This window comes from Diadema setosum, chromosome 9 (genome assembly GCF_964275005.1).
Source record: "Diadema setosum chromosome 9, eeDiaSeto1, whole genome shotgun sequence".
Classification (NCBI taxonomy): domain Eukaryota; kingdom Metazoa; phylum Echinodermata; class Echinoidea; order Diadematoida; family Diadematidae; genus Diadema; species Diadema setosum.
Genome location: NC_092693.1, coordinates 3,593,629 through 3,619,382, shown reverse-complemented (window position 1 = coordinate 3,619,382; position 25,754 = coordinate 3,593,629). Strand labels below are relative to the sequence as shown.

General features: G+C 39.4%; 1 protein-coding gene across 2 annotated transcripts in view; it reads right to left on the bottom strand.

Annotated features, from left to right (window-relative positions):
- The window catches only part of LOC140233520 (breast cancer anti-estrogen resistance protein 1-like), a 112,765-nt gene that overhangs the window by 9,412 nt on the left and 77,599 nt on the right, over positions 1-25,754 (bottom strand). Inside the window, exons 1-2 of one of the 2 annotated variants that reach the window (XM_072313639.1) lie at positions 20,613-20,688; positions 16,441-16,689 (exon numbers count right to left, since the gene is read on the bottom strand). In XM_072313639.1, the coding sequence (XP_072169740.1) occupies positions 16,441-16,689; positions 20,613-20,669 (306 nt within the window). In that variant the 5' untranslated portion in view covers positions 20,670-20,688. Of the gene's footprint in view, positions 1-16,440; positions 16,690-20,612; positions 20,689-25,754 lie in introns of those variants that run through there. The other variant, XM_072313640.1, reaches the window with a different exon arrangement.

The window sequence follows — 25,754 nt, the reverse complement described above, 5'->3', positions numbered from 1 at the left end:
GTCTTTTTATGCCAATTTTTAGAAAGTTTGTAGTATAGTTGCTTAGAAACTGTTGATCACCACAGAATTACATTTTTTTTTTTAATATCACAGTATTTCCCTGTCAGTGTGAAGCCATTAAGCAGGATATTGTAGCCTTACTCATGTATGAAACATCACCACATGCAGGGAACTTTTGAAATAAATTCTACACAGTGTAAGACCCAAAATGTGTTACAACAGCAATGATAGATCCCATCAATCCTCCATCAAAGAGAAAAACACTTTCAAGAAACAGCACTCGGAGAGACTCTGAGAAATTGCATCGACATACAATTGACTATTCACTAAAAAAAAAAAAAAAAAAGACAACCCAAAACAAACTCAACCCCTCCCTCAATCTGTCCATGTCTTTCTCCATGCCCCCCCCCCCTTTCATTCTCTGACATTCAAAGTTCTTTTCTTGGAATAGAACTGCTCCTCTAGTTAAATACATGATTAGCAGAGTAAACACTAAGATGTGACAGATTGGTCAGACCAGACTCTTTGCAGGGACATCAAATAAGGATCCTCAATGAAACATGCCTTCAGAATGGACCCCTGTTATGTCCACTCTTGTTTTACAGAGAATGACATGCTATTTGCTACACCCAAACAAGACTTGCAGGAATGATTTGATCTTTGTTGGTGCGTTGGTATTCTCAGTGAAGGGGACATTAATCCTTCTAACAATGCTTGAACATTTCATTTAGATTGCAAACAGAGGACTCCACTATCTACAAGGGAGATGTGAGATTGTTCTTAAGATTTCTGTGTATTTAAGCTAACTTTGCCTTTGTGGGGTATCCTCCTTTCCCCGCCCCCTCCCCCCCCCCTCCCCCCCCCCCCCCCATTTGACTGAAGGCAGCAGAAGTTTGTTATTTTTCAAGAGTTTTGAAACTGCCTATAATCAGTATTTACAGGTGAGGAGTGAATTTACCCGTGTTGAAAAGCCTGAGCAGGCACCACTGCAAATCTCAGTTCCCCACATCTCTGTGATGAGTTTGCGACTCAATGACCAGGTACATCAACTGAAAGCCTAGGGGTCAAATTAGTACTCTGCTACTTCCTAATCAATCAATCAAACCCCACACTGCTGGCTACATTCATGGAACATTTGTATTTGTAATCTTATTACATTAAACATGGCATACTCATCACTTTGTTCTATACGGTTTGATTTGGTTTATTTTAGTTTTGATGGTGGGGTGATTTAAGGGGATTTAATCAACTAAGATTGCCCTCCTTTTAACTGTTTGTATTTAGGTTCTAGGTACAACTAAAGACATTGTTATCTTTATCTTGCTTTGTGATAACGCAACAGGATTAATCTTTGATAAAATATTTTGTGTGATTAACTGCACTCAAGTATGTCATATTAAAAGCTCTACTGAGAGTAGTAAGACTGCCATGTTGAAATTCACAAGGATTCTTGGAATTTTTTTTGTAACTTATACAAACTGCATCAAGTTAAGTTGTATAACTTTATTGGTATTGAAAACCCACTGCAATGGCATTCCTGGAAAGCAGGTGAATGGCACATTTTTCTTTTCTTTTTATCTCCGTAAAATATATATTTTTCTCTCTTGAAAATAAACTAAACTTTGTAAAATCCCAAATCAAGGTCATTTCAAATGAACAACACACTGAGTTGATCACTGCATTTTTTTTCTCCATTTTTACTCATACATTTATACACATATGACATATAATATGACCTTTTGACTCTCCAAAATAAAAGTGACTTACTCTTTGTAACAAACTTATCAAAGTTTGATTCACATGGTTCCCATGACTTGGGAACTAAAGGAAAACAATCATCCTATTTGCTTTCACTTTCTTCGTAATATCATGTAATTCATTCACGAAAGGCATTATAACGAAGAAAGAAAAGGACCAATTTATGAATATTTAAATTGAACAATTTGCTGAGAGAGCAAAACAGAAAGCAAACAAAAGGCTGTATATATCTGCATTGGTCTCACAAAAGTGCATGTACAAATGTAGCTTGGTTAAGTGATACTGAGAGCCCATTGGGATCCTTGAAGACTGAGATGAACTAAAATCTAAAGTGTTGCTATTTCTGAACCTGAAGGCCACAATGGACACATTACCTCTCAGGGCGCATAGACAAAACAGCAGATAAAGAGAGAATGGACTCTAGAGATGATTGCCAAAAACCTTTCCAAACACTTTCTCAAAAGGTGTGCCCAACAACTTCCCAGTGAAGTGGACCCCACTTCTCACCTGACAGCTATCCAGAGCGCGTGATGTCACTCAACAGCAGAGAGATCAAGATGGACGTGAGGAGAGAGAAAGTCATGTGCAGAGAGTACACACCTACTCCTGTCTTTCATGCCCTGTTTGTCCTTCCTTCATCTCCCCTCCCCCCCAGCTTCTTAAAGGTCAAGAACCATCAATCTGTTACAACCTATAGCTGGCAATTGTGCCAATTGACCCAATTTCATTTATTCCCCACCCCCCCCCCCTCAAAAAAAAAAAAGAGGAAAAAAAATCAAGTTTTCCACAAAAATGAAAATATCTTTGTACATAGTAAAGATACAAAGGTCAAGGCACAAGACAGAAAACATATTCTAAGCCCTTGTTTGTAAACTTCAAAAAGAATAGAAACTATAATAGTGTATGCTTTTTCTACTTTCTTATTGCAATTTTCTGCAACACGGGACTCTGAGTTGCCTGTCAGCTGAACCTTCTGAAGAACAATATTTCCTAACATTGTACACAAGTACACAAGTTGCTTTTGGCATTGAGAGGGTAAAAGCCACACAGACGGTGTGCCAGCCTTTTGGCACGTACAAGACTCTGTCACGTATGCACAGTTTGAATCTTGGTTTCCTGAATTGCAGTACAAGTATGCACATAATACATATTTGGGGTGTAATACGTAGTGTATACACAGTGGATTTTATTTACCTCTGTAACCACAAGATGTATCACTGTAAATGTCTTGAAATTATCATGATATTGTGCTTGAATAGCAGGATAATTCATATACTACCTGTTAGGCTTTTTGCCCTAAAACACACTCACTCACACACATACAACTAGAAATATTTTTCATTCCATACTTTAGTATGATCAACAAAACAGGGTATGGACAGAAATAAAAGCACAATCCCTAAGCACAAGCACATGAAAATAGCTTATGAATTTCCTATAAACTAAGGTAGAGTTGATGCTAGAATTTCATCAACATTGTAGAACAAATTAAATGAGATCCTCCAAAACTCAGAATTCTCATAACCTAATAAAATCCTTCATCAAAAAAACTTTAAAAATGTCTCACTCTAATGCAGGAATCAAGTACAACAGCCTCGGAGTCACTTTACATCGATATCTGACAATCACTCTCTATCAATTCTCTTTCCCTCTTGGTTTCTCTTCCCCCCCCCCTCCTCCTTTCTCTCAATCTCTATCTCTTTCCCTTTCCTCTTCTCTGTATTATCTTTTTATCCTGGTAGCTTGTTTGAGCTGTTACCCAAAGACTCTACACATCATTTTCAAATTTCCTTCACAACCTATGACTAGGCAATTCTTTAACAAGCTAACAGCACACACATAAATGGACTCTTTCTGTGTTCATTACTTTTCAGCAAATTCAATACTCCGGGTGTGTTCTTTGACAGACTATGATCTCAATCACCGCATTTCTAATTCCATATATATTCTTCCAGATTTCCCCATAGAATCTGGGAAAAATTTGTGATGATCAAACGAGATATGCTTAGCTAAAAATACACCCAAAATCCAAATGCGATCCATTCGATATGCACGGAGCAACTTCTCCCAGGACAGAAGTAGTCTCGCTTCAATCCTTAGATGTGAATAAAAATCACAGGTTATCATAGTGTGCATGTTTCTGTACTAACCACTTTTTTATAGCCCCTATGTATTTCTGGTAAGGAAACTAATTAAGCTTCATAAAACAACAACAACAACAATGAGTTCACTTGCTTCCAGATGGTTGATAATGGAAATTCTTTTCATCCTTGATCAAAGCAGACTCACAAAACCTCCAGAACAATATAAGCAAAACATTGTTATATAAGACCTGGAACGCTGAAGCAGCATTAATATGGAAATGATTAAGTCAAATTGACAATATCATTTTTAGATAACATATCATTATAGTGGTTTCTCTGCCCATGCATAAAGATACTCTCTTCTATTTTGAATGAACAGTAACTTCTACCCTCACCCAAAATGCTGTTTCTGATGCAACTGTTTTGGAGTGTCTTTTTTTCGGGGGGGGGGGGGGGTTGTAATCCTCTGTTGATTATTTACGTGTCTGTGAGCAATTTAGAATAAAACTCAAGTCACTCTTCATCTGTGAAAAGCTACAGCACTTTCAAGATAAAGACAAGAATGTAATCTTGAGACGAATTGAGGCAAAGTAGCCAATATTACAAAGAAATAGCTAGATCAGGAAGACTTGAAGCGCAATGCCAAAGATAGGTACAGAAACAGAAAGATGTTTGGGGAAGGAAGACAAGCAAATATAGTTCCCTCGGATGTGCAGTACTGGCCAAATGTTTTCAGTCAATCCCAAGAATTGTCGGGCAATGTCTCCTACTTATTCTGCAGTTACAGCCGGTTAGAGCCTTATTGGCAATAGATTGGTGAAAACCTTGAATTGATCAGAACCCCCTGTAATGAAATCGCCAGACAAAATTGTTCGGCCAACTTCAATTCCATGGCCAGCTCGAGGAGCTCGAACACAGGACATTTATTTTTCACCCTCTTTTCACTCTTCACAAGAAAAGGCAAAAACTAAACTACAAACACACACATACACACATACACACACACACACACACACACAAGCACACACAAACACGATCCAATAGTACTCCTATAACCTGTCCTTCCCAGTTTATTTTCATCCTTCTGTTGCTGAGATCTGCCCATCTATTTGACTTAGTTGTAAATCTTCTATCCCACCCACGAGAAGCATGCATGGACAGCAATTATCGTTCCTGTAACCAAAGTCGGGCATCGCACAACGACCACATCCAACACATGTCATTCCTGAGCAAAGCCTCGATTAATTACATGGGACAAGGATAAGGAGAAAAGACTATATACAAAGTATAAAGAAAATGGATAATTACAGAATATATAGCTGAATATATGTGAGCATGTACACCACAGGGAAAGAGATGAATAGATATATATATAGATGGATAGATTTGTAGGTCGATAGACAGAGGGGATGAAACTTAATAAAAGAAAAGGAGAAAAACAAAGAGGAAGGTGTATGAGGATGGGCATGGATAGTGCATGCATGGCTGGCTTACATCTCATCCACATTTCATCAAAATCGCTGGACTTTTTTTATCGAGAGAGATTCCTGCCTAGTCAATCCTACAAACATGTAGGCCTAAGTACCTGTATATCAACTTGGAATGATAGATATATATGAATATATACATACAAACACATGAACACTTATAAATTGCTAACGATGAATGAAACAGATGTCGTTCTCTCTGCCAAAAGGTCTAAATATGGCACTTGTTACCAGAACAGCATGTGACACATTTCATAAAGATCAGGAATCATGAAATATAAGAATTCCTGGAATTTCCTCTTTTTTCATATTTCATTGTAACAGGTGTGTTTCCGTAAGACCTTGAGATTATTATAGGCCGCTTCATCTGATAAGATGTGAAGACAGTGACAAGGAATGTTGCAATATGCGGACATGAGTCAGCATTTGTGGCAAACAAATGTCAAAGAAAACAGAAAGAGGTTAGATGGAGGAGGAGAAGGAGGATGAAGAAGATGATGAAGAAGGCTGAAGAGGAAGAAAAAGAAGAAGGAAGGAGGGAAACAGGAAAGAGAGAGGAAACATTTATGGATGATGTGTGAAGCTACCATTCATCTCTTCTCAACGCCATCTCTCCTTCCTCAATGGTCTGCCTTTCTCTCATACCTAGATCTCCTCCACCATTCATGCCACCCAGTTTCTCCTCTTTCACCCGTCTCACATTAAACAGAGACAAATAATGATAAGGAAAAAAAGAAAAGATTAAAAAAAAAAGAAAATTGCCTGAATGTCATCACCGGCTGCCAAGTCTGTTCCCACTGGGGACTTGGCAAAATCTAGTTATGACTGCCGACACATAGCGGTCACATTCACGCCACTCTTTCTTGGCAGAGTACCAACTCTGGCATGTAGTGAAAGCCCTGAACCTGAGCAGAGGTCGCAACAGTGCAAGGCTTGAACTTGCAGTAACTGGTGTCGAAAACCCCCTTCGGCAAGGGGTTGAAGCAGTTACAATCACACCGATGTCATTTATTGAGTTAGGTGATCAGAGGTAAGTAGGAAGATGACTGTGCCTGATGTACATCTCCAGTTGCTTACTTCACCAAGCAAGTTTAAAAGGCAAGAAACAACATCAAAGTGCTTATCAGGAGTATATAACAAAAGAAGGATGCACGGCAACAAAAGTCCCTTTGATGAATAGAAAAACTAGCCCCCTAGTCTTAACCCCCCTTCCAAAAATGAACAACAAAAAAAGAAAAGCACAGAAAATGAAAATACATGGGAAACTATCATTCCAAGACATAAAATACCCAGACTCGATGTTTAAACTGATTTAACTCTCTTATGACGTGACTACTTTCTCTAATGAACCACAAGATATGGAAAGAGTTACTATAATGTAGCAGTAAGTATGCTTTAGATTAGAATAGGAAATCACTTTTAAACACTGACAATCAGAAACCTGCTTTAATTGGACAAAATGATCTTGAGAGGTGTTCTGAATATGCAAGCAAACGACTTCTTAGGAAAGGCTGAACTGTCCTCTCGGTATTGCCAGTGAGGCATGCCATGGTTTTCAGACTGAGTGAAACCGCTTCATCGGCACTTTGCAGAACGAGAAGGAAGAGATGGGAGAGATGAAGGGAAGAAGGGGGCAAGAGAGATCAATATGGCAGATACGACCGTCTGACGCAATCCCATCTCCATATTCATTCATCCCAAAACAAGCTCTGAATTTGCAAAAAACCTAGCAGAGAGGACATGAAAAGAAAGTGTTACCGGTATTTCTATGCTTTGTACATAGTATACGGATGTATGTGTGCGGGTACACACTACTTGACATAAATTGAAAAAGGCAAGTATAGATCATGACCCTTTATACCAGGAAATGACACATACCCGTGCATATAATGTATGAAATTAATGCAGAGAATAAAGCAGCGTAATGAAAGATCGAGGAAGGCAAAAAGAGATCGAAAGACAAGGAGAAAGAAAGGAGTGCTACACAGACAGAAAGATAGTCACTGATGCTACAAAAATACTCTAGACAACTGACATTTGAAAGGTCCCTACAGACACGCAGCGAGGGGGGAAGGAAAAAACATGTTAGGCCACCCTTCACCCTTCTTCTATTTTCTCCACTCTACAATTTGAAAAAAAAAAAGTCTCTGAAAGTCATCTTCTCTTAATTTCGAGGCAGAAATGAGTGCCTTTCCTGTTGTTCTATCATTTTAAATCACTGAGACGCAGGTCTACGCTATCACACTCGCCCCATCTCGATGATCGAGCTAAATGCGGACTGATAATTTCCTACTGGATAAAAATCAAATTTCTTCAACTGGGACTGACAAATTCCGCACGTGATGGCAACAATTCTAGGTCAAACCTTCTGTGTGTGTGTGGAGCTTGAGACAAGATGTGCTGATAAGTTCTGATAATTTCTGCTGAGCAAGTCTACGGAGCATTTGCCTAATCTATGGACTGAAAATCTGAATAATAGAAAACGTAACTGTACAGTTCATAATGACATGTCACTTTTTTTTTTGAATAAAATAATCAATAGAATATGCCAATTACGTTTCTTCCCATGACTGAGAGTCTTAGAATAAAATTAAAAAACAACAACAATAAACGAGAGCTGCAGTAAAGTGGTGGTTAAGACGTTGAGACGTTAAGACGTTTACTGAAATGTGTCTCACAATAGAGTGCATGGCCAAAGGCAAACCAATGCTGGGGTAATTACTTAATGCAAAACAAGCTATCAGCTATCAGCTATCAACAATATATTCCCCTTCTTTGTCGCCATGCATTATCACTAGCAGACTCTTCCTCAGTCTAGTGTATACCTCTAATCTCTTATCTACCTCCAGCTCTGGAGCGGCACACTTGATTGAAGAAGACGTGCTGGAAACCGAAAGAGTTGATTGCGCCACACGCAAGGACTTTTTTGGGCCCACCTCGGTGCGTGCGATTATCGAGATATGTCGCATCCAACTTCGAGATCTGCGCAGGATCCAGCAGCATGGGAACTTATCGGCTCAGATACTATTTCCCCTGCGAAGAAGGCGCGACAGGAAATTCTGAAACCCTGATCCTACTCATCATGAGCTATTTTTTCTTTTTTTTTAATATCAATTTCTTCTCTCTCTCTCTTTCTGTTATGCATACAGCATGGTTACATTCCATTTTTTTTTTTCCAAGCCAAACTGCAGTCCCTGGCAATTAAGAACCCGATGGAAATTCTTGGACTTGATGGCGCACCTGTTCACAGCCGACTTGGATTCAAGCAGGCGCATCTCTTGGCACTTGTAATCTCGGCTCCAGGCATCCCATGCATCACTTGTTTACCCCGCAATGATAGTTCCTAAATTTCCACGCCAGTCGATGTGCGACTTAAAGATCTCACTCGCTCTCTGCAGCAATGCAAGATACTCTATCCGTAGCATTTGTGTGATGACATGCATGCAATTAACAAAGAAAAATTGCTTGCTACACAACATGTGGCAAATTTCTGCATACAAAAAGTGAAGACAAAAGTGCTTATTTTTCCACTCTAGAACAAGTCTGAAATGCAGGTAAAACTATGAAGAATTGTAAGGATTGTGTTGCCCATATTTGAACGTTTCTTAAAAACACATGAAAACACAATCTTTGGTTGTTTTCCACGATTGGTGCAAAACTCTCTGTGGAAAAATGGAACATCACTTACACAAAAGCAGAAACAATCACTTCAAAAGAGACACAAATTTTTTAGATGCCATAAGTTCACCTTAAACACAGAGTCAAGTTCAGTGCATGGTGAAACTTTCTAATTGAGCACATCAGAGAAATGTCAGATATAAATAAAATTGCTGAAAGCATCCTTGCATCAAAATTTGGATGACCTTTACTCACCACCAACAATGACAAAATCAGTTAAGAGACAGTGATGGGAAACTGTCTAGACTTTGGTTCTCTTCACAAACATCTTTCCTTCTTGTTGTTGGGTTTTTTACGGCTCAACGCCTTCATCAAAGACAGCCTATGGTTGACACGAAAAGCTACTGTTACATGAAGTTCCGCTCATGAGGGTGTGTCTACAAACTGAAGATTCACAACATGCCGAAATGTGTCAACACCTCGGTTCAAGTTTCTTGAATTATTTACCCAAATCTCTCTTTAAACATGACTTGCCTATTGATCCTGCCTATAGATTTTCCACTTCACACTATGCTCAGGGAAGGGGAAGGAATCTGATTTCTTTCCAGCAACGACCAGCGATAGGAATTTTTTCGATGAGTTATAGCGCTGTATCGGAACCATCACAGACTGCAGAAATCAATCAAATGGCCCACACATTTCTCTCACCCACATGGGGAAAAGAAATAGAAACAATTTCTAGCTCTGTGCCAAAGATGTTGTTTATGGGTAGTGCAGTCGATTTCGGCTTTCCGGGGGTGCGCAATGACATAGTTCCAGGGAGTTGAGTGCAGTTTTTTCCCCAAATATTTATCCAGTAACTTCTGTCGATGGCTGATAAAATGTCTGCAGGATGATTTGATCAATCAAAAGCTGGCTGTTGGATCACTTTCACTACAAATTCTTTTTCATAAAAAAAGAAATATCTTGACGTTCTCATCGCAGCATCATTGCCTGATGGCTTACAGAAATGTTTCTGATGGAATCAATCTAAATATTCACGTTATTGTTTTTGTTTCTTTGGGGGGTGGTGCTGAACAGTTTACGTGAAAAAATGTGTAAAATCTCTGGAAATGGACAAAAGTTAAACATGAATATGAATTGTATCAATTTGCAGGTGTATGCAGGAGCACGCAACAGCAGATGGGCCACAAAATATGTGAAACACCCACACAAACATGACAATGAAGCTATCAGAAGGATAGGGATGGATAATGGAATACAACATCACAGCTAATCAGCTCAAGGTAATTTTTCTCAGTTCATCCAATATTCGGGCATATTCTGCATACCTGCAATACCTTACACAACACTATGTGCTATGTATTTCTTATACACGACTCAAGGTCCGGAAGACTGTAGCCTCTCTGAAATCTAAAAACCTCCCCCTCGTTAGCATGGTGAAAGCCATCAGGCCACGCAAGGACGCATTCAAATTGATGAAGGTCCCAATGAATCCAGCCTCACTAACGAAATCTCAAGAAACATCTCCTTTGTTTTGTAAGCCTACAGACCTGGTACTGACTTCTCCTTGACAGAATCACAGATGTGGAAAAGATCTTGAGCCGACAGCTTTCGCCCACTCTCACTTCACTTCTCTCTCCTCTCCCGTTTCTTTGCGCTGAAATGTCAATGCATTAACAGCATCTTTGAATTCAATCAAGGTCAAGACAAGAGGTGAAAGCTCTTTCACTCATCTATAGCACAAAAAAAAAAAGGAAAACAAAAACAAAAACACCACGAAAACACATCAAAACACGTTTTCCCATTTTGGATTCTGATGCCTGTAACACAAACAGTACGAAATGAGCTTGTTTAACTTTAGAAACACTTTTTAATCTTAATTTCTTCAATCAAACTCATGATTGAGACTCACTTTATATCTGTTTTTAAAAAAAAGTTGCTTTATGCTTTGAAAATATTCAACCAATTTTACCTGTTTAAAGTCACAAAATGGAAAATAGTTCTGGGATATACTCTACAACGGGCATGTTCAAAGTACATATAAATGGTATAATGACAACTGAGTATCAAGTTCAATTCACTCTTTTTCATAATTGAAGACAAATTTTACATTTAAAACATAGGGGAGAGGCTTATTCCTTATTTAATATTAACACAAGCAGGTCTGTTCCAAAAAGTACTAGACATAACTGCTTACTGCTTATTTCAATGCTGATTTCTCAAAGTGAAATTCGTATAGATCTGATCATTCTGATGGAGGTTTATTGAGTTAAGGATTCTTTCTAATTAGACTAAGCTCATCGGAGGAAAAGATGCTCATGACCATAAAAGCTGGCTATCTAGAACACTTTTGCATCTTAACTCGGAATCAATCTATATCTACTGATTGAAATAATACATCTAACAGCTCTTCATTTTTTTTTTTTTGGGGGGGGGCGGGTGGGAGGATAATGATTTGACATCTTTGTTGCATCTGCTGAGATTTACATGAACGGCAGACACTCTCTTGGGGTCTAGCAGAGGGGAGGAGCGCAGACCAGCTGTCTGCAAACCTTGTGCAAACTTAGAACAGACACCCTGACATTCTTCCTCAGACTACCTGGGGGTTGATGACGGATCCCAACACCCTTGTTGTCATGTAACCTTCGTGGCGCTCCAGATATAGCACAGTGACAAGTACATTGTACCCTCTCAGCCGCAAAAAAAAAAAAGAAGAAGAAGAATGTTTCAGTTCCACGTAGACGAAGAATGTTATTGTGCATGCCCTTCTATCTTCACTTCTTTAAAACGCAGGTGTGAATAGCGTGAAATTATACTCGCTCACATTCTCTCTAGTTTTTACCTTGTCGTGGCACGTTCCTTCCTGTGCAATTTTGGATTGAGAATGATATTCCAGGATGTACTCATCACGATATCCATTTCCCTTTTCAGCACTCTTTCCTACATAATATAACCACACCTATGCTCTCTCTCTCTCTCTCTCTGCCCCTCCTCTTTAACAGCAAGGCAATTCTTCTATTTTGATGTCTGTAAGAGCTTAATATCTACTTGTGATGACTAGCCCTAACTGCCTACATTTCTGTGCATATAAATGCTGCACTGTTTTGAGGGTGATTGGATCCCTTGCAATTTATCATTATTGATGCTGTTGGAGCTCTTTCTTCAGGATACTGCAATACGTCTCTACAATATCTACCTCCTACTGTGCTCCTTCTTTCCTACCCCAATCCTACCCATCACTACTCTGTCCATATCCAGCCTACTCTTGACTGACACATCCTATCAAACGAACTCTTCATGATGGTAATGATCACATCTACACAGACTAAAACGGGGCAAATTAGTGGGCTGGTAGGTCATCCACTCTGCTACTATAGAAACTACTCGGACACGATGACGCTATGACCTTAGATGGGATTAAATGTTACCTGAGATGGGTGGGTATTACAAGACATGTTAGGGAAGGCGTAGGCACCAGTGTCCTTAAAGAAGAGAGGAAAATGAGAAAACCAGGCACCTTTGTTTTTGACAACAAAAAGCAAAAAAAAAAAAAAAAGAACGAATAAGGCTACTGAATTACCAGAAGATCACGTTCACTTAGCACAACTCATCTGTCATACTCTCCCCCTCCCCCTCCCCTTCTCTGTCTTTCTCCTTCATTTTTTGTCTTGTCATGAACTTCTAGGAAACAAAATTGTGTAAAGGGAAAGTGTTGCACCTTCATCAGCCTGCCAGAAGTTACAAGGCTTCCTGAAGAGATTTGCATGTTTTGTACGTCACAACAATAACAGCAACCACTACCACAAAGACGTTGCACCACGTCAGCTGATGAGTGGCTACTGCTCTGGTGGCTGCAATGATCAACATTTGCAGTAGTTGTGAGATTTGTTTTTTTATGAGGGCCCCAACAATCTACCTAAAAGTCATGTCTTTGTCCATAAACTATAATGCAATTTGATGACAAGCCATTGTACAGAATCATGTGGGAAGCAACAGCATGGTAACAGAGACCTGCCTCTGACATACAACTGAATAGTTCAGTCTCAGTCATGTTTCACAGTGAACTGAAGGGAAGAAAAGTCTTCCCAATGATGATTTGACCAAAGGGATGTAATCAAAGGCTAGCCATGACAACCTTGGACCACTGATGCAGGTGACAACTCTTTATGGCTCGCTAATTGCAGTTGCAGCTAGGTTGTGACATATATATATATCTCAGTGGTGGTCACAGCTCTGTCCTGTACATCTTCATAACTCCTGGAGGGCATTTCAAGAAGCATTTTGGTCAGATATTTTTCTGACAAACTGTTACAAGCTACTGAAATCCTTGCATCTGATTGGCTGAGAGCAAATTTGTCCGACAACTTTGTCGGACAAAATGCTTCATGAAATGCCCCCCTGGTGGAATAAAAACTTCCAACTTCAGCACGTAATGGCAGGTTAGATGTCCTTCACCCTGATGTGGCTAAATATATCTAAGAAAAGCTCAAATGTATCTCCTACAGACACCAAGTCTCCTCCTGTCAGATGAGACAGGAATAGGACCTGGTGAAATTAGGGCAAGGGTAACATGCATATTTATAACGCTCTGTGGGCTGGCAGGCTTTTGAAGCCAAACCAACATTATGCAGTCGGCGGTTTGATGACTGTATCAACAAATTATATCAAGCAAACGAGAGCAGAGGTGCAGAAAAAGATTCCTGTCACTATGAAATGATGTCCTTGAAAACAGAGTAGACAGCCTCAAATTGGCACATAATATCTTAACTAAACCTCTTTCCTTCACATAGGGAGAGATGCAAAATCTGCATGAACTTCAGACAACATCTCTCAAGGTCTATAATGCTGGGCCTTCACACTCCACCTGAAAAATTTTGCAGGCAGAGAGGAACAGAGAAATTATGAGCGACATAGAGAGAGAAGGGGAGCTGCAGAATTCCGCAGAACACTGCTGACTTTTGAGGAAGTATTTCAGCAAGTAGCAGCCTCAAGTTTATCCTAAAAATAATCCAGCGCTTACACAGGGCGCAATGAAAATTAAATGCAAAGAGCGCAGCACACTCGCTGTCATGTTCATGTGAGTCATATCTTCTTTTCCCCCAACGGATCCAAATCTAATGTGTTAACTTGTGTTCATTCCACATCCACCTGCTTAATGCAGAACAGCTTTGAGCTGCATAACAGAAAGAAAAAATGGCTTTCAGCAACAGGTTCTACAAAGCATGTTTACAAAGTGAAAGAGTTGGACCATTTCCTGTGAAACAAGTTAAAACTATAAAGAAAAAAAATCCCTTCTTCCTTTAAGTTTACACAAGTTACCAATCTGAATTGATTCTGGTTTGGTGGTAGTGAAGAAAATGCACAACCATTGGATCAACCTTTTCTTCTTCTTTTTTGTACGGATTTTCATGGGCTTTGTCTGTTCAGGAAAGAAATGCATAATAGCCATAAATAACTCAATCATTACTTGATGTCATAAAAAGACATAAATAAATTTAATGTGTATAGTAAAAATAACTTCTGTCTTTTTGTCTTAAAAATTGCAGAATGTTGAACAAGGCATTCCCCCTCCAACAACAACAACAAATCCTAAAAACTGGCCAAAAAAAAAAAAATGTTTCTGCAAGGAATCCCATCAGTGTACAGTGATTTATGAATTCTCTTGCAATAATTTTGGGGAACTTTCTTTGTTTTCAACAAGCATTGTCATATGATATATCAGATAAAATTTCTCAAAAGGTTCAGTAACAGGATTTCCAGAAATCTTGACAACCTTTGCCTTGGACAGAATCTTAGTGCGATTTTCACTTCACACACGGACAGCCTATCCATCCATACCTCAAGCTCTTAGTCTCCTCTCAAGGGTATCTAATCTTTATGAAAGTTCAGCCTTAAAGGTTGCTTAATTCCTTCCCCTCATAATCCCCTAAAAAAAAAATATGAATCATTTTTCCATGATTAGAAATTCAAAGGTTCTTTTTCTGTGTTGTCGTTGTTGGGGGGCAAAAATATGCCCCTCTCCAGGGGCAACAATGATTATCCATTACACCAGCAAGGTTTAACCCCGCCTCCAAATCAGCCTCTGTGATTACACGTTGCCAAGTGATGGCGTGCATTCGGTCACGTCTAGATTCCCAGTTGCCCTTTACCTCTGCAAAGATTAGCTGCATCCACCTGTTCAAAGGTATCCAAGTTTTGACATACTTGGCATGGTAATTACCTAAATTTGTAATTTTCTTCCAAATGACAACTTGATTTTGTTACAGAGAGAGAAGGTTCAAGTGGATAATGCACATGCTGCTCCTTAGCATCTGCCAAAAAAAAAAATGTTTTGCTGTCCTCATCCTAAAGCCACTACGTTACAGTTAACCTTTCCTCTCTTTTGCCCTCACTCTTCAAGTCCTGTACGTTTAACTTATAAGGATGAATATAAAAAGGTATTCTGTATAACAGTGACTGTCTTTAGCATGCGCAAAACATGAAGACAGAAAACGTGGGCTCTGTACAAACATGTGGCGGTGAAAACCCGATTCTACGCGAATGATCGCTGACTCACGGAGGTTCCAAGTACGCATAATCCCAAGAATTAGACTGTAAAGAATGTACATCCTCTTCAAGGAATCCTAATCTCATACATAAACCTATTTGGATATACGTTACAGGACTTAAACAGCTTTAAATTCAGTTATGGGTGGGGGAAGAATGTGAAATGTGATCCCATGAATGCAGTGATGTTGCAAGGAGGGAAAAAAAAATCTTTATGCAGTTCTGTGATGAGCAGTGTAATGCTGCCACAAATCTGCACATCTAGCTTAAGACGCAGCCTTGATAATGATCCCTCATCAGGCTAGACTCAAAGTCTAAGGTGATGTTAAGGCAGAGGCGGGTAGGGATTTACACTTATTCATCACCGACCAGAACACAGGCCCATTGCATCTTTCCTCCCCCCACGTACTGCATTTCCTATGCTGCATACGCCCTTGAGGGCTTCCCACCCATCTTCAAAATCTTTGTCGGTTGAAGAATTTCTGCTTCCTGCTCCTCCTACGGCGCAGATTATTATTCAAAGAGTCTTAGACTGCCATTTCTGCAAATAGATCATTGCGCACATTCTCAACTTAATTCTCCTGGTTTACTCACTTGAAGAACATGAGGCAAGTGGTGCTTTCAAACATCAGCACCATCAGTGATTGACAGCTCTATCGCAGCAACTTTTGAGGAAATTGTTGAGATGTCGGAAGAGTTATCCAGCGTGACACAACAAGTGTTTTACTGCAGACAGAGAGGTAGTCTACAAACAATTCTTTTTCTGAGCACAAATGTTTGGGCTGCATTTTACTTGGGGGCAGGGGGTTGATTTAAATTAGAGAAAATATAGTTTGATAAACATCATCACCACCACAACAATTCGAAATGATGCTCATTTGCAGCATGTGACCAAAAACTTCTTCTTTCTTTCTTCAAGGAGAAGTGGAGGGTTTGGTACAAACCTTTTGACTGCTAGATTCCAACACAGAGCGTGCGTTCGTCATGGGCTGGTTTGGGCTTTCGTAGATACCCGCCAGGAGCTTCAGGCGGTTGCCAGGGGCGATGCCCTGCCGGCCATTCAGGGAGCACAGCCACCATCCTTCCAGGCCACCAGTGTTCTGTTCGATGACCGTCACCACATCTCCTTTCCGAAAGGCCAGCTCGTCTGGCGCCTCCGCTGTGTTGTCGTAGAGAGCTTTGGCGAGGACATGCTGGAGAGACAAAAGATGCAAAGACAAAGAAAATTAAGTTAGATGGTGATTACTTCCAGTTAAGAAACTACGTACTAATACTGTAAGAGATGATACAGAATTTGCAATGAAGCACTGCCACAGACTGTGAACTTTTGTGGGGTTAATGATTAGTTTTCGTGCATGTCAAACAAAGTCACGCTGCCTTGCTGGTCTATATACTGTATTCTCTCCAAATTTGAACACTTTTCAGCTGGTCAAATATGTAATGCTCCAGGAATAAAATCATATCCTCTAAAAAAGACATAATTGATGCCATTTCATTCTATTTTATATTTTATAATGGTGGCTTGTTGGAGACAAACAATGAGTATGTGACAAAATCAGTCACCTTGTCAACAGGGACTGCAGCTATATGTTTTCTTGGCTGAGAGAACATTGATCTGTCTGTATCTCCAACGAAATTCTGCACAACTTTGAGAAGATATGTTCTTGAAGGGCTGGAACTATCTTCACGAAGTCTGTAACTTCCACAAGCAACCGGTTTGTATGAATTCCCACTGGCACATTAACCCTTTGCATGCTTTGAGTGGGGCATGGCACAGAAAAACCCCATAGTGTTGTACACACTGTTAAACATTCCTGGCACAGAAAGGGACAGTGGTCTGGTGATGGCTGGGAGAGGGTTAAGGGCACACTGCTCTGCTTTCCAACATGGATCCCATTGGGGATTGGGAGTAACACTGTAATAAGGTAATCAGCTATCTTCTGTGGAAGGGGTATGATGCAGATGGAGTCTGATAGGCAATATCGCGCCATTTTCACATCTTATTAGCGACACCTCTGAAAACTTAAAGGATGGAAGATGACTTCTAATATCCGATCTCTACTATGTAATATCATCTATGGCTGCAACACATGATAGACACCTTGCCGAAAGGGAGTGTGTGTGTGTGTGTGTGTGTGTGTGTGTGCCTGTGTGTCTGTGTGTCTGTCTGTGTGTGAGGAGGGACACAGGAATTTGTCATCCTACAAAAGAAGCAAGTCAAGGCTGCGATGCAATTTGAAGATATTACTTGGTCAATATCAGGCCAGTAGTGGGTGTTCAAATAAGTGACATAAAGAGGATATTGCCTTTCTCGTAGAGTAATATAGCATGAGCACCTGGTATGAGACAAACGTGAGACATTTCAAGGACACTATAGGACATTTACATATCTATCTGATGTGCTGCACAAATAAATCACTAAATAATGATGCAACTTGGAGTAATGTTTTAATTCTATCCTTTTCTCTGCTTGTCTTTATATTGTTCATGGAATATTGAAAGAGGAGCTGGACTTCTAAATTCATCTATGCCATGCGCTCCATGATGCCCGGCTGAAAGTAGAAAAAAATAGCCCTCTATTCAACTTGGCATCACAGCGTAATGCAAGTCCTTTAAATCACAAATAGCAAATAGTGAGTATTCAAATTTGTATTTCAATTGTTCCATCAAAAATCCATTCTTCTCTCTTTCTCTTCCTTTGTACACATCTATATACCTCTCCATAAATCTACATATCTATCTATCTATCTATCTGTTTGCCTTTATAACCGGGCTGCAGGCTTGTCTTTTATCATCCTTTCTATATTTCATTCTCTCTCCACTTTGAGAAAAAAACAAGAAATGGTAAGAACAAAAACAAAAAGGAGAACCAAAAATGGAGTCGATATTGCAGTCTGCTGCAAAGTGCTTTTTCTCATGGCAATGGGAGCGATGGAGTGTTTCAGGTCCGTAAATGAAACGTTGGTGAAGTGATCCTTTGAAGGGGGCTTGGAGGATTTGAGACATGACAAATGATCCAAATTCCGATGCAAGACAGTGCCTTTCCTCCCTGGATGGATATTGGCAATGTGAGCGAGGATGACAAGGAGATATATAGATAGGCGACCTTCAAAACAACTGTGTCCCATCCCTACGACGAAAGGAAAAACTTATTTCTCTGTGCGCTTTGGGGAAATATTTCCCGAGAACACTTTGATATTTTTGCAAACAGCATAGCGAGGAGAGACAAAAAAAAAAAGCCTATGAATAATAAACTTGATCAGCAGAAGTTGTAATCAATATACATGAACAAATAAACAGCAAAATCAGAGTCACGTTGTAACAACAACTAGATTTTGGCATATTCTTGTTTAAAAAATAATAAAAAAATGTGCTTCAACTTTACAAGAGAGTCAATACCACAATAGATATGTGGGTTGTTTTTTTTAGAGGTATTACTGTCAAAAAGTTATTCCGATAGAGTTATACAATCTTCTCACATTTGAAAAGGTATAACTTGCCTTTCTTAAAATTCCTTATACTCAAGTTCCATTGATTTTCAGGAATTGCCTGTTTTTGGAAGAAACTTTTTCTTTCTCCTTCAAGGTGCATTCTTCTTCAACATGCTTCCATTACAAATTTTAGAGTAAAATTTCACCAATGAAAAGGTCACAGACATTTTCACAAGATGTTGCTTTTGCGATTTGACTCCGAAGCTGTCATAAGTGCACTATACTGCATATCTATTTGCGATATATTTGTGTGCTGTTAAATTTGTGGTCCAACAGTGATTCGGGAAATTTTCCAAAATTAAACTTTGCGAAAATAACAGCTTTAAGAATATACACATCAAACATGCAGTGATGTGCTACACACTTATATAATGCGTGAGTATAATACACATCTATAGCTACATATTACAAATCATTTTGAGTGATATATCATATTGTCTAAAGTGGTCTGATTAATACTGCTACATTTTTCTTATCATATAAACCAGCTATGACTTCATGGTACACATACACATACAAGCAGAGCCTAATTTAAAGAAATAACATATCACTCAAAAATATATATCGGCCGATATGATATGAAACAAGGATAGGTTTAAAAACCATTTCAGAACTAGGAACACAACAAGAAATGATACTGACCTTTTTTGGCATTTATTTTTTTCAGTTCTACAGAACCATAGCAAAGTTTTCATATTTTCAAAATGTTTTTGTCATTTTTCTATACACCTTCCTTATAAATAGCATACTTATAAAACTATATTATGTAACATCAATATGCAATTATCTTCTTATAAAATATATCGTATTTACATGTTTTGTTGAAAATGGAAACTAAATAAATTAATAAGAATGAATGAAAGTAACAAACAATGCATATTTTTCTTCCTTAAAAATGAAAGGGAGCCACATATTTTTGTGAACACTATACATTGTCATACTGTCTTTGGGATTCAATAAAGCTACATATTATGTCAAAGTAGAAGAGATATACACATGACTGTCTTCTTCTAAGAAATCCAAGCAGTAAAAGTTACATCAAAAGCAAAGACACCATTGGAACGGCCCGTAAATTCTACGGGAGTTCTGACACAAAAGACATACATGTCGAGGAACTCAGAAATACCAGTGGAAATACCCTATCCATTTGGCTGTCACCTTTGGACACCACTGAATAAGAGGTGAGCACAACAAACACTTCAATAAAACACTCTCACAGATACCTAGCAACCTGCAGTGATCTAACCGCAAGAGTATGTTGACTTCTCAGCGAAAAAACAGTACGGAAAGCAATCTCTTCTCTTGTTCTTGTTCTAACTCCGCATGGCGTCTGAGTGATTTCCACTTTTCACTAAACTAGGAGGGGAGAGGACAGTTATTGACAGGATGTGTCAACAAATCACAATAAGTTTGAAGACTGCGTCAACCACAAATTTGTTATTGACTAGCTATAGACTTCCAAGAAAGCAGTTTTGATTTTTTTTTTTAAAGAGTGAATGAAGATTGTCACTAGAAACTCCAGGAATACACACAGACACCTGTTTACAGCAAATTTGGACACACTTGTGTCCGTTAATTTGACAGCAGCGTCTGGGTATAAATGCTCAAATAGAATCAAAACTCACCACATGAGCGTAAACATCCCGAATATAATAGACCAGGCGTGTTCCATGGTACACCATGGTGAGCTGGGTTTCCGAGTGCTGCCCAGCAGGGAAACAGGGAAAGAAAGTGTCAAGTGTTGTAGCTCTTCCCTTTCCTCTCCAGTTTGGAAGGAAAGAGAGAGGAAAAAAAAAAGAAGGAAAGGATCCCAACTTGACAAGAACTGTTATAAGATGAAGCTATTCCTGGTGGCAAGAATGAAACCACTTTGCTCACTCTCCTAGAAAGCAGTGGTGTCCACGCTTCAGTCCAGCAGCCAGCTCTTTTGGGAACGGCACCACTTCTCGGAGTGACACTGACAGAGTGATGCCGTGTTTGCTCAAGCAGGGGTGCGGGGACACACAGAGGAGTCACGACAGCACGCTGCCGAGGCTGGAGCTCCTTAGCGATGCATCCTTGGGGCGGGGTATGCAGAGTTCATTGCCCACGCATGCAAGTAGAAATGCACACACACACACACACACACACAAACACACACTGAATTAGCAACTGTGATATTTTTACACACACAGAAGTGAGCATGTAGCATCGACGGGGGAATCTGCACACGCAGGGCAAACAGGACCAGCAAAGAAGAACATCTCCTTCGTCACTTAACGTCACTTAACTACAAATCCCTGTTTCTTAACTTGCTTGGGCAATATCTGATCCTTATCAGCGCTCGACACCTAACCCAAACCAAATGAGGGGATTGAGGCCTTCCCCTTAACCTCACTCTATCTCTCTACTCCACCCCCCCCCCCTTCTCTCCCCCTCCCTCTCTTTCTCTCATTCCTTCTAAGGCAAATGACGTCACTGGTTATTCCCCCACGACTTTACGGAAAAAGTGTAGAGGAAGGGGTTAGGCTGTCGGTCCTGATTTAACTCAAACATGTCATCGTGACATTGACACTTAGAGTGGCTGGAAAATCTGTAAAAAAAAAAAAAAAAAAAAAACCTGTGAGGCAAGGCTTCCCCCCCCCCCCATATATTCTAAGAAAACACCATTGAAAGGAAGGCTCATGTATGACCTATACATATTAAAATCTTACGTTGCCAGTCTCAATTATGTTGTAAGTGTGTTTCGTTTTAAAGGCATAATTTACTATTTGCAGATGAAACAAAAACCCTGCATTAGTGCTTCAAAATAGTTGTAAAATGTGAGTTAGGGATAGAAACAACCAATGTAAAAATTTGAATAAGTATAATCGATAAATATCAAAATGTGCACAATAGTTGTAACAAAAATGTCTCCAGACTAAACCATGAACAGTTATGGTTTAATGAGAAAAATAATGATATCTCCTTCTATTTTTGGCTTTATTGCAAAAATGTTATATGGCAGGATGTTTTGCGATACAACTGACCTACACATATGCATCAAAAGTGATATCTTGAAAAATTTTTAAATCACTGCTCCCAAAGGTAAACATAACTTTATAAGACTGTTCTGAAATCTTTAATTTTCATGTTTTTTTTTTCTAAAAACAGAGATATTCCTTGCAGTTCCCAACAGACATTATACAAGAGTATGACATCATTACCTCATGATTCTCTCACTGATTGGAACATCAGGATATATACAAATTGATTTTTGCTCAGTAGTAGAACAGCTACATCTACAACTGAAAAGGTTATCACTGCCAAATTTTAATGACTTTAGAACAATCTGATACAAAGGATTAATTTATATTTCTTCAATTTATTTGAAAAAATGGAGCTCTATTGGGGGAAAGTGAAAAGAAAATGAGTGAAGATATCGTCCCAACTACCAAAGCTACAACAGGCGTGAGGTGACTGACTTCAATAATCCCATCACATCTGTCCATCTTGTTGAGTGACATGTTTGACTAATTGATTCCGGCAGCCAATAATCTACTGTACCAGAGGGAAGGCTAGATTCAGTTGCCTTCTCTCCTTCTGCAGGTCCAGAGTCCTAATACGGCCCGTGAGTCCAGGTGGTGAACGACCGTGTCAACTTTACAATAAGCAACATACGTACAGAGGCAGATATACTGTAAAACCAGAAATTTCTGTGAGCATGAAATTTTTGTGAAATTCGCAAGGAGCCAAGATTTGCTAAATTTAAATGCATACAAACGTTCTTATATACACTACATGCATTGAATGCCAGTAGCAATTTGCGAAAATTTCATGCTGTGAAAAAGGCTGTTGGCTCCACTTTGTGAAAATTTCATGCCACAAATATTTCTGGTTTTAGAGTAGCATGCTCATACAGCCTCCTATACAAGATTTTGTACCACCTTGCCAGGTTGTTTTTTTTTTTCTTCAGTGTGACTCAGTCTTGAGTAAGACTATACATAATGTCCTGATTTCTGTGACAAACAAAGATGAGAATGCGATATGTGATCTATCAGGATACTCCAGGTCTACTTCACATGAAAATCAATTCTCTGTACAGCAACCAAGTGCCGGGCTTTAAGCTTTAATTTACATGCTGACAGACTTGTAATAGAGAAATATTTGAAATTCGGTGGTCTGAAATAATGATGTTGATATCCTCAGGGGATCTAAAGGCATGTAGAATATGCAGGTGTGCGATGGATTACGTTCTTTCACTTAACCTTTTACCCCCGTGTGCACTGCATTCAGACAGTTACCGTACCAATCACTGGATCAATTCAGATTCAAATCATACTTCATAAATTTGCATATTTGCCCATTCCTCACAAAACAAAACTGGCTCAAAACCAAAGGTGGTATTAAAAGAGTCACTATCATCAGCAACAATATTTCAAGCTGAGCAATGCTTCAAGTTATTAATGTTGCTTTTCTTGAGCTGAAAAAAATCCCTTTCTCAAAGGCAAAATTACACCTCAGTTCTACTTGAGTGCTTGAGGCTTGAAACTATAAAGAAACATAGATTTATATAGTCAATTTTAGATTGAAATCTTAAACTGTTATGAAAGGAAAAAAATTGACATACGTGGGTGAAATGACCTTAGCGCTAGAAAGTCACATCACTCTGTCCTCAAAGCCTTCCAGGTAACATCCACCGCGTCGGAATATTGCACCGCTCACCGACTATCGCATCGATATCGCCAGCATGGTGCTTCCTGTGACGCAAACCGCACGGTATTCTCCTTTCTGACTCTCTTTCGATCCCTCCCCCCCCCCCCCATCCTTTCCTTCTCTACGTCTACAAAGTATCTTTCGGCCGTCAGCCTGCGTTAATAATATACCCAGGAAGTGGCTTGGCTTTGCTAATGTTGTCAACGAACGCCGAGGCAAACTGACTATCACTCACAGAAAAAAGACATGGGGGAAACAGCGCTCAATTTACACTTTTCAACTCCCTCACGGCCTACTCAGAAAGCTTGCGATTATTTGTAGATATGCAATAGTCCCTGCCAATTCATTTGTCTGTCTAGTTTGTTTCTAGTTGCCCATTGAGTTGCTAAGATATTCTTTCCTGTTGAGAAGCAGGAGTCTAAACATTTGATGGGCAAATAACACAGGAAAGCACTTGGGCAAATGTTAGGTGTTACATTTCATATTCGGGCTGTTTGCAACTCTGGAAAACATACATGACAAGAGTGTGCAGCCATTCGCCGGACGGAAATATAAAACCGTATTTCAACAAACATTTCCACACAAACGGGATGTTGTGGGAAATAGTCACTGCATCAAAAATTTGATCTCCACAGCAAATATTTAGACAATGAAAACTAAATATCAATATATTCAAAGATATCTTTGACAGTAACAGAAAGCGATATTTACAAATTAGGTATGTAAGGATTCTGTTCACTCACAAATGATACTTTCCATCCTCTCAAAATAATCTTGACAGATGTCCCATGAATGTCTACAATATAACTTTTAAAGTGATTCAATAATAATGTTTCATTATTTGATTTGCGCATGTGTGTGTGTGTGTCTGTGTCTGTGTCTGTGTGTCTGTTTATATGTATAACCTAGACAATATTTGGTCATCCTTTGACAACATATTTTTGTTTTGATACAATTTTGCTAGATGAACTAGAGTCAATTGGGTCTTATATCTACAATGTGTGGTGTATCTAGAACTATAAATAATTTACTTTCATGGTAGAAGATGGTCTTCTCCTACCCTTAAGTTTAGGATGGAAATATGATTAATTCAATGCATCACAGCAAACGAGTGATGCCCCTAATTTGGCAGGCGTCATCAGTCAAGCTCACATGAAGGTGCTGATACCAATGACCAGATATCTACCTTTAAGCCGCACACACACACACACACACACACACATCCCAACCCATATCTTGCCCTCCAGTGATGACGCCTGCATTCATCGGAAGGAAATGACATAATGAGAGATAAAGGCAGGGCTCTTCTGCTGATCACCGAGGCAACCCTCCACCGGCAGTCACTGTCATCCATACAAGGACTATACCATCCTGACGTCATCCTCCTCACCGCGACGATAATCGTCTTCAGTCTTGACCCGGGTATAACAACACCATTATTAAGCTCCATCAATTCCTTACATCTCATTCACAAAGTAAACACACGATATGCGTGGGATTCGCTCTTACTGGTTTTCACTAACAAACTGGCCAAGATTTGTACACTGACCATTTCTCTCCCAATGGCACCACCATGAATGACTGGGCAAACAGTTCACAAGTCAAGTGCATTGTATTTGTCCTTCATTTCACATCCCTCATTATAATAAGTCCTACTAGTAAAGTGGGCCTAAGGACAAACACACCATGACTAGATGTGTTTGGAAAGACTAATGCTGTGAGAAAAATATACTGGATGACAAAGAGGGATGAAAGATTAACTGTCAACTACTTGAAAAAAAAGTGTAAATAACAAAGATCTACGCACAATGACACACTGTCAAGATGTGCTTTTTTTTTAAGTTTGGTAGGAGAGAACAATGACCATTACCTGCTTTGCTACACAAAGCATCTTGGTCAGCAGATTTACCCTGACCCTTACTACACTAACATAACGTACTGGTTTAGTCACAAATGTTGAAAGATGTTGCCGTGACAACTGGACTTTGACAAGAAGTCAGGGTGTCCTCAACATTTTCCCCCTTGAATTTCTCCACCGCTAAAGAGCTTTAAAAGGGAAAACAGGGAATGACAGAGAAAAGTTGATCTGACTG